At 42.0% G+C, this 10,235-nt stretch overlaps 1 protein-coding gene across 1 annotated transcript; it reads right to left on the bottom strand.

The window, feature by feature from the left end:
- Positions 1-1,499: 1,499 nt before the first annotated feature.
- On the bottom strand, positions 1,500-9,835 carry LOC139726606 (eukaryotic translation initiation factor 1-like). The gene is made up of 4 exons (XM_071637596.1): positions 9,675-9,835; positions 5,841-5,889; positions 4,265-4,358; positions 1,500-2,439 (listed from the first exon to the last, which is right to left on the bottom strand). Exons 1-4 carry the CDS (start codon positions 9,703-9,705, stop codon positions 2,293-2,295), a joined length of 321 nt encoding a protein of 106 aa, XP_071493697.1. The 5' UTR covers positions 9,706-9,835; the 3' UTR covers positions 1,500-2,292.
- Positions 9,836-10,235: the final 400 nt, after the last annotated feature.

Raw genomic sequence — 10,235 nt, 5'->3', positions numbered from 1 at the left:
AGATCATCAATGACAAAACTTGTGCTTTGCCAGCATCCCGCAAAAACCTTGCGTTGTCAGCCGACAGCCATTTTACTTCTGCTACCGCATTATGTTTTAACTGTGATTTTAGAACACACAACGTGTAATTTGGAGAAGAGAACAGAAAAGGGCCCTAGGAGCAAAGAATAGACACAGCATGAGCACATCTTACAGGTAAGGAAATGCGAGTAAAAACTGATTGTGCATCACTGAAAACCTTCCCAAATGTTCTGAGTATTCCAAGAGGGACGCTCTAAACCCCCCCCCCCCCCCCCCCCCCCCCCAGTAATTATCAGTTGATAATACATGTACACAAACAAAACAGATGACATGCAAATGAATGATGCTAGTTCGTGTTGCTGGTTTATACACAATCAAATGCACTTTGACAAAACCATAAATTAAAAAAAAAATAACTTGCCTATATCAGATCATCAATGATAAAACTTGTGCTTTGCCAGCATCCCGCAAAAACCTTGCGTTGTCAGCTGACAGCCAAAACACATCACTTTCACGCAAAAAATAATGGATTTTTTTTTTTTTTGCCCTTTTGTGGTTCTTGTGTTGCGATATTTGTGATGATGAAAGCGACTCCCAAGCACAAAAAAATAAAAAACATCCCCAAACCCTCATTAAAAGCCTGAACATATATGGATGCACACTTTGGAGGTAAGGTGTGAAAAGTGATCTGACCATAAACACTCATTTGATCTCTGGCATCTGCCTGTGATGTCTCTGAATGGAGGTAACTACAGAAGTCATCCCTTCATTTGCCATAGGTGACCTAGGTGACAGGAGCTGTAGATGCAACGTGCATACTACAATATGTCGACATCCAAAAACCATTCTTCATTCAACGCGAGAAAGACTTCAAAACAGGCCGATGGCACCCCTGAACCAGACATTTTTCTTTGTTCATTATCCCCATTTCTCCTGGCAGACGATGACAAGCCATTTACTTGGTGGCATTTCCGCTTGTCACTGTGTGCACGTTTCATGTAGCATTCTCCCCCTTACCCCCCTTCCCCAATCTTGCATATAACATCATGAGAAAAAAACAAACATATCAAAAAGGACCTTCAATACTAGACGAGATTGAGATATCTATCACAAACGTGCATTGTAATGTTCTGGAGTAAAGAGAGTCAGTTTCATTAATTTTCGGTGTGCAATGGCAACCACTCCACGCGGCAGGTCTGAGCTCGGTTACAGTGGCACATTGTGGTCATGGATAAGAGTAGGATGCAGAGAAGCCTGATAGCAGGCATATTGAGATTAAGCGTTCATCTGTCATGATTGGTGAACAGTTGGAGTGGGTCTGACCCTGAAAACAGTCTGACTATATGAAGGCTACAAGTCGATGCACAAAAACTGTCAAGTAGTCTATCCATGAAAAAAAAAGTAGGTTTTTGCTTGCTTGCTTTTTACAGAGAGGAAATCACATAACACAGAAGAGGTGAAAGCTCAAGTCAATATGATTTTTTTTTTTAGTGCAAATTAGGTATATCTTTAATGTGAGTGCTTTTGATGCAAGAAACAGTCCGATGGTATGATATAAGAGCTGTTAGCTCAATACGTATGACATGCGGAAGATGAAGTGTAAGCCAACGAGATTGGCAGTGCTCTCAAAGTTTCCTTGTGAATGAGTTTACTGTCGCAACAATTGGAAAACTGTCCAACATTCCTGACTTTTCTGCAACATTCTCTTTCACGCCCCTTTTATTTACACACACACTCAGATAGCTGCCAGCACAAACTCTGATTTTGTCTGTTTGTTTGTTTCTCACAAGTTCAGACTGCTCTTGTAAGTCTGCGGCCTACATTGCTAACAATTGCTCACCGGAAAATATTTCAAGTTTCACAAAGTCAGGTGCAGTTTCAGGGACAAGTATACATGATCCCTTTTAATGAGTTTCTCTGATTAATACTCATCTTGTACGATGGAAGTTTTGTCTTTGGCTAAAAGAACACATGCTATAATTAAATATCGAAGGTAAAAGTTTCCTAGTCAGATTCTAAAATGTTGCACTGCTCCTGAATATATATATGTCTGCCTCACTTTCCCATTTGGCGATGATCTTACATGAATAAAAGAAAGAAAGAAAGAGAAGAGATTATTCACTGAATATAATATATAGATGAGTGTAGTCGTCACCCCACGTTGAATCGGTACAAAAATGACCTACGGACATCTACTTGCTGCAATGTGATGGAGAGTGTGTAACGGATGCGGTGGTGGTGATGATGATGTGGTGGTCGTGTCCAGCCAGCCTAGAAACCATGGAGCTTGATCTGGTCCTCCTTGCAGAGCTTGACACGGCAGAGGAGCTTGCAGACGTTGTTGCGCTGGTCTCCCTGGAGCTGGATCACGCGACCGTACTCTGAGTGCTCCACAACTGTACCATTGCATGCGAATTCCTGGAGGGCCAGAGAGGGGGATTGGGAGGAATTAATGGCAGCTGTGAGGAAAGGAAGCATGGCCATAGGGGCGAGGGGAAATGTAGGCATGGGAAGTTATCATATGTGACTGTGCATCATAAAACCAACAAAATGTCGCACCCCTTGATTTTTACGTCAGGACTCAAAAAAGGTGAAACAGGTTGACCAAATCAATTTTGAGTTTTCCATATTTTTTGAAAGAGCTATTCTTCTTCCACCTTATTGCTGAGTTTGGGATCATAATGAATGGAGAAAGTGGGTTTTCAGCAGTTTTTCTACACCCATTTTTTTTTTTCTTTTTAGAGTAGTGTGACCAGGTATGTCTTAAGCCTGCTGCACACTATACTATCCGACCGGTCATACGACCTTACGACAAGAAGTGTGACGTCACCGTCTTGCCAGTTTCCAGTCGCACAACTGGGTCTTAGTGCCAGTTGTAGAGATTTGACATGTTGAATTTCCATGACCGGTCGTGGGCTTTCAGCCAATCAAGATACAGTAAAATGCAAGCGCACGTAGTGCGCACTGCGTGCGCTTTAATACTCGTTGGTAAAATGTACTAAAGACAGAACAGTCGTAAGCCTACTCTAAGGTCAGGTCCTATAGTGTGCGTTGGCAGGTCGTACGACTGGGTCTTATGGTCTTAAGGTCGTATAGTCGTGAGTCATATAGTGTGCGGCGGGCTTTAGAGGCCCCTTTTTATTTCTTGAAAAATCCTTTGCACACTCTCTACTTTCAACTCTGGTAACTTTTGAAAGCATAATGCTACTGCTTCAAAAGTTGGCATTAATCAAGGACAGACTTCCAGCATGAGGTTCTTTCACCCACCATTCCTGTCCCCATGATTCAGATAAGCTGCTCTGTCCCACAACTACTGTATGACGCTGCTTGAATCACTCCACATGTGCAGTGCTAGAAATGTCACAAATTTCACATTTTCTCGGAAGACACTGAAACTTTTTTTCCACCGTGATTTGATTCTGCATTAGCATGAAATGGTGTTCATGACATTAAAAGACACTCTTTCAAAAAAATGTTCAATATCAATTTTCAAATCACTTCTCTCATAAAAAATTATCAATTCACGGAGGTTGCCAAGGTGTTCTAAATCTCATTCTCTCCCCTCCTCGCACACAAGGGTAACTCAGTACTTTTTACTAAACCTGTAACTTCAATGCCATTGTACTCAAAAGCAATATTCTTGCATGTGAAGTTTTCCTTCATATCTTTAAGTGGGTTAGACAGATCCAGTTAAATCAAAGACGCTTAACTGAAAAGACAGGAAAATGCGCGCTAATCCTGTACAAAACAAATGGACAGCACGCGGTCCTCAAGCATATTACGCACATCACCCGAGACGTGCTATCTTTGAAGTTGTTGTGGTTATTTATCAAGTGTCTTTGATTGTTGTTGCCAAATTTTTACCTCCACGAAATAATCTTTATTACTTTAGAATCTCGTCTTCAAATAATCCCCTTATTCGAAAAAAAGCTACGACTATAATATTTAAATCTTTTTACGATAATAAAAATACCACTACCTTTGGAAATTAATGATGTTTCTAGGTGTACTGAGTTTGTACTCAGCTCTATTTTTTATTGTCATGTAGGGTAGCCATTTTGTTTTGTTCCTATTTTTATCACACGCCTTCCTATCTTCTTGTTAAACAATCTTCGGTACAAATCAGGGCAATCTAAAACTGAAAATCTCCTTTCTAAGAATTGCACACACAAAAAAATCATCCTTATTCTGGTGACTCTCTCTTGGTTTTGTGCGGCAAAGCCACGAACTCCCTCTGACTTACCTTCTTACATGCCTTGACAATTTTTTTGAAGTCGTAGTCGTCGCTCAGTCCCTGGATAGTGGTCAGCGTTTTCCTGCCGTTTCTTTGCTGTATCCTACAGGAAGAGAAAGACAATTACAGTGCACTCCCGTTACAATGAACACGGAAATTTCGTTATAACGAAGTACATCTTCAGGGGGGTGTTTCATAAAGCTGCTCGTAAAGTTACGAACAACTTACGAGCGACTGGTGATCAGTTCTGATGTGCTATACTTATAAGAATGTCTATAATTCAGCACAAGAACAGTACTGAAGAACTGATCACCAGTTGCTCGTAAGTTGTTCGTAACTTTACGAACAGCTTTATGAAACACCCTCCTGGTCCCAAAATTATCACCATTAAAGTCTATGGTACAAAATTCACTTATAACGAACACGGTTATAGCGAAATTTCCATTATAACGAAGTCTTTTCCGAGCGCCACAGACAAAGAAAAACAAAAGAAATGTGCTCCGTTATAACGAAATGCAAATTGCTTTCGAAAATAAGTAGCGGAACAAGCACTTATAGCGTCTCTGCATGGGTGAACGCTTCACACCACTGTGTGTTCGTTCCTTGTGTCACGCACAGTTTCTGAGGGGAACTTGCGTTTATCATTGTAATACAGTTATCTCATCACATTTCACATAGCTTTCCAGTGTATGATGGGCATTCAGCAAACATAATATGATATATACACATGTACGTGGTTCCTTGTTTTCGTTATATATTGTATTTGTTCGGTTATAACGAAATTTCGTTATAACGAAAGAAAACTGCCGGTCCCGAGCATTTCGTTATAACGGGAGTGCACTGTACTGGATAAGCACCACAAATGTGACTTATCAAATCCTCCATGTATAGTTTATGCAGACATTGCAGAAGTGTTCAAAAATATGTACTAAAGCATAATGAATTACTTCTCTTTGATAGTCATGGATCATATACAGTGTAACATGTTATCGTCATATCAGGATTACATTATGTACTTCACATGTGTGCCAGTAAGTTCTGGAAGTTTCACACCAAAATTAGTTGATTTAAAAAGCACAGAGCACCACTCTTTCTGAATACAATTGTACAGCAGTGAGCACATCAGTCAGACACTTACATAGACCAATCAAATTTTATTCTAGATTTCACAGATTGGCCATCACAGTATGTATTCAAACTTCTTTGAAAAGGGCTCTGATAATTACACATCATCGCTGGGGTGACAAGACCTCGGCTTATTTCTCAATTTTGGTGAAAATGACTTTTATGGATTAATGGTTAGATAATCAGTTAAGTGATGTCCTGTCCAAACTCTAGCTGTTGTATCGCCAAAATGGAGCCGCCCACGGCATGTCAAAGGAAAGGCTATCCCATTTGTAGCAGAAATTTAGCAGAAATAGCAGAAATTTATGTTAATCAATGGCCTTTTCAGTCGGAGTCTCCACGAGGTCTCACTGAGGTTTGCCTCTCACTGGTAGCAGGACTCTTGGTTTGAGTGATGACCCTCTGCTTGCTTTGCTTGCTATAGTGAGAGGGTCTCTGACAATGCTAGTGTTGTACTTACCGTATGTGAACGTAAGTATTTGGGCCTGCCTCCCCTTCAGCAAACGCATCTATAGAAAGAAAGGTGGATTGAGTGTTGAGATTCATTAGCATTTCATTACTAAGCATATTCACCATCATGTTTATCATTGAAATTCCAAAGACACATGGTAACACATACATTTTGTAGATCACATGAACTGATCTTTATTTTATCGAAATGTTTTATGCAGGTACTTGTATTTCCCTTTGAAATTTATAGTCATATGGTCTACAAGTCTCAACTCTTGAATGTCACACATTACAACTTTGCTAATCACACAGTACTTCGTTTGGGGTTGCTCAGAGGACGTGGGTTTTTAAGGTTACATGCCATTGGAACATGTGTACTACACTTGTACTACATGATTTACATTATAAATACAAAATAGCCATGCGGCTTCATTCTTTTTTTTTTCAGAAATAAACTAAAAATGCTTTTCCTTCCTTGGCTTGATTGTAAACGTATGTGTTCTTAGGTAAATACACCAGTAATTAATATAGTGCATGTAGATCTGCTCTGGTAATATGCATGCAATTATACATCACTACATGTAAGCTCAGTTGAAAATACTCTTGATGTGCAGTCTGTACTGCATTGGCACACCATAGTATAGACCCATGTATGTTTTACCTACACTTCATGGTACACCGAGGTGTCTAAAAATACAACAGGATAGCATAGTGGACTGTCACAATTCCAATAAAGACAAAATGTTAAGGCTGTACATTATGCATTGCCAGTAACACCTTAAACTTTGCCAAAAAAATTGAAGACTAACAGTAACAACATTGTCTGTCATGAGCCTTTATCATCATGCTGAGGATCTTACGCCTAGTATTGACCGATTCTGTGACGCGCTATGTGTATTTTTGGCATGGGCAGCCCCATTACTCGGTGTTTTAGCCGACCCCCCCCCCCCCCTTCCCACTCCCCACCCCTCTCCCTACATTAGCACACGCGCAGAATGAAAAACTGCTTTAGCAAATGGGCGTCTCGTACTGAGTGCGCGAATGCTTGCTTAGTGCACGAACCTTTGTTACAAGTGCATGATAAACATGTTGCCCGGGGTGGGGGAGAGCAGGGGGGGTCGGCTCAGACACCCAATATGGCTGCGCCCAGTGCCATGAAATGTCTACTGCCCTCAACGAACCCGAATCGGTCAATAGATGGGTGTCCAACATATCGACACCCTAACCACACCGTGTAGAAAATATTTTTCTATCGATAGATTCTACTCAGACTCTGTAATAATAGATATAGACACAGTCTATCTCACATCACAATTTGCCTGAAATTTTACTCACATGTAAAGAAAATACTCTGAATTCACAAGCGCGCATTGAAAATGCGATTTGCTGTACACACTCCAAGAAAACTGCTTCGAACGCGTGGGTTGTTATTTTGACACACTCACTTGTGCCGTATTTTGAAACCAACACCCCTACAGGCGGCCCTACCCTCTATTGACAATACGTGTGAAATGCACGTAGTGGGTCGTAGGGCCTAGTATTGTCTGAGACTAATGCTTTTCCTATGTGCATTTATAATCTACGGTAAAATTTAATTGTTTTGCTGTTGATCTTGTTGAAGTTACTATCAGGTTTTTCTGTAACGATAATATTTGGACATCTTCAAATCCCTAGTGTCAGGTAGTGAAGAATGCAAAACCACTGGATGCGCGTAACCGTACCGTAGACGCCGTAGTCGCATGTGTAAAAGCAGGGAGGTGGGAAGAGACACCTCCCTGGTGAAAATTCGTTCTTTACGCGCAATGCTACAATGGAAGGGTAGAACATTCTACAGGGTATACAGCGTCGATGTGCTGGACACTACTGTGTTTAATTCACTGGCACTTTTTAACCATGTCAGTTCGGGAAACCCACTCACAAGGGGGGCCCCTCCTTATAAGTAACCCGTCCCCCCTATAAGTAACCCCGTCCCCCTTATAAGTAACCCCCGGGGTAACCCCGGGACGCTCCGTATACACAGTTACACACTGTGGGAGCGTCCTGAGTCAATAGAGTGCTATATCGGTAAGCTTGAAAAACATACACAGTCTGTCACAGATTTTCGCACCTCCGTAGGTTTCGAATATCACGAGGAAAAAACGTACTTTTATAGTATACATAAGATTCTTATCTAATTAATACCCTTCGTTCACCTTGTTCTTGTTCACACTGGTCCAATGATCTTGAAAAAACGTTTTTTTCACGGCCATATACGGGTCCGTAGTCCTAGCTCCCCATCCCATTCACCATTTTCGAAATCAGTATGCAGTACACTGCGCACGTAAATATTCATGTGCTGGCGGAGTCGCAATGCGTTTAGCCTTCTGACAAGGCGTGCGCGCGCGCACCCACCCAGAAAGCAACGCAATATACAGCGAGAGGGTTTGCCAACAGTATGATAAGGCCTTGCCACAAAGCTACACGACTTGACGGCCAGCGCATGCGCACAAATCTCAAATCCATTGACTGTATAAGATGTAGTTCTCCCGAGTTCCTCTCGACCGAGTCGCATTTAACTCATCAAACCGAGCAGAAAGGGACTATTGCCAGAACCAAAAGTTGAACGCAGTCAGTCTTCAACATTACATCTTCTCCTGTAAGTCTTCATATTGCAGAATTTTTGCGATTTCATATTGATTTTTAGGCGCTATACTTCGCCTGTCATGATCATGTCTGCTACAATGCGCAGCCCCAACACTGCGTGTTGGGGCTGGTTGCAGTTACCCCCGGGGCACCCCTTATAAGGAGTCTCCACGCTTTTTTGCAATGCAACGCGAAAATGAAAGGACTGCGGCAATTCGCTTGATTATGTCCATAAAGCTTCACAAGTTTCCTAGTTACTCACGAAATTTGAGCAAAATCGGTTTGAGGCATCATATCTAAAATCATGGATTTAAATGCGATGTCAAACGACCCATGCGAATGCTGAAATGCGAGCGATTACTGGCGTGAGTGTCGCCAGGCGCGGCGGCGCGGCAATGCTTGAGTGCAGACGTGGCGACTGAGTACCTACTCAGTCGCCACGTCTGCACTCAAGCATTGCCGCGCCGCCGCGCCTGGCGACACTCACGCCAGTAATCGCTCGCATTTCAGCATTCGCATGGGTCGTTTGACATCGCATTTAAATCCGTGATTTTAGATATGATGCCTCAAACCGATTTTGCTCAAATTTCGTGAGTAACTAGGAAACTTGTGAAGCTTTATGGACATAATCAAGCGAATTGCCGCAGTCCTTTCATTTTCGCGTTGCATTGCAAAAAAGCGTGGAGACTCCTTATAAGGGGTGCCCCGGGGGTTACTTATAAGGGGGACGGGGTTACTTATAAGGGGGACGGGTTACTTATAAGGAGGGGCCCCCCTTGTGAGTGGGTTTCCCGAACTGATGTTAACTGACTGTGGCTGTGCACAAGTTATGACGTGTACCAGGATGTTAGAACAGGGTGTAGACCCTATTTAGGGCAATTTACTCAAAATCAGAGCGCTCGCCTTGTGCACTGTGGGTCCAAAGAATGCATGCTGTATTTATACAGGTAGGGAGACAGTATATAGCGCAGTGTTTTAATAAATGAACTGATATCCTAAATTCCTAAACTGCCATGTTATTCATTCATTCGTCAATCGAAAGCAGTGAGTGTGCGGAAGTACCTACGCAACAACACAACAGTACAGAAAGCATATTACAGTATGTACCGTATACATTACAGTTGGTAGCATTTGCAGTAGGACCTACGTACATTGCATCATCAGCAAGGAACGAATAAGGTTGTAGATATGCGATCATAGATACTGATTTCATGATACATACCATGCGTACGTAGCATAGGATTTTCGGACATGCAGTCGTTTAAAGTGCTACTATTCGCAGTAGAAAATCTGACTCAGGATTGAGTGACAGCCGTTAGATTATCGTCGATTTCGGAGGATTTGCAGTTCAGTTGCAGGCAGTCTAGTATGCTTTTATACCAATGGTACGCGCACGCTGCGTACGCACGTATAATGTACGTACGCGCTGGTTGGTAGCTCTATGTATAACATGTAATATGTCCGTACGTTCCCCGTGCGGTACGTTCATTCCAATGCTGCGCAATAGCATTGCAATGTAATGAACGACACAATACAGAAAGATGACGTACTTGTATTGTTATGTGTGCAGCGCGGAAATACGTCAATATCTAATTGTTCATCCGGAGGTCATGTTTAATTCTCTCCTTGGGCCATAAGGCCATTCCACCGATTATTGTGGTGAATGTGCAGTACAGTTGGTATCATCGATATCATGCACCTACTACACATGAACATACGTCGTTCGTTAATTAATTCAGACACAGACTCTGTCAAAAGCGTCACAAAAACATTGTAAACATGC

This window comes from Diadema antillarum, unplaced genomic scaffold (genome assembly GCF_040938485.1).
Source record: "Diadema antillarum isolate AM-2024a unplaced genomic scaffold, OU_Dant_1.0 seq00000093_RagTag, whole genome shotgun sequence".
Taxonomy (NCBI): domain Eukaryota; kingdom Metazoa; phylum Echinodermata; class Echinoidea; order Diadematoida; family Diadematidae; genus Diadema; species Diadema antillarum.
This window is presented reverse-complemented; position numbering and strand designations above follow the sequence as displayed.

Excerpts from the sequence above, each read along its gene's own strand:
- LOC139726606 (XM_071637596.1), bottom strand. The coding sequence starts at position 9,705 with ATGTCCGAAAATCCTATGCTACGTACGCATG. Across the intron at positions 4,359-5,840 it reads AATACTTACGTTCACATACG|GATACAGCAAAGAAACGGCA; the intron begins GTAAGTACAACA and ends CTCTTCCTGTAG. Across the intron at positions 2,440-4,264 it reads TTGTCAAGGCATGTAAGAAG|GAATTCGCATGCAATGGTAC; the intron begins GTAAGTCAGAGG and ends CTGGCCCTCCAG.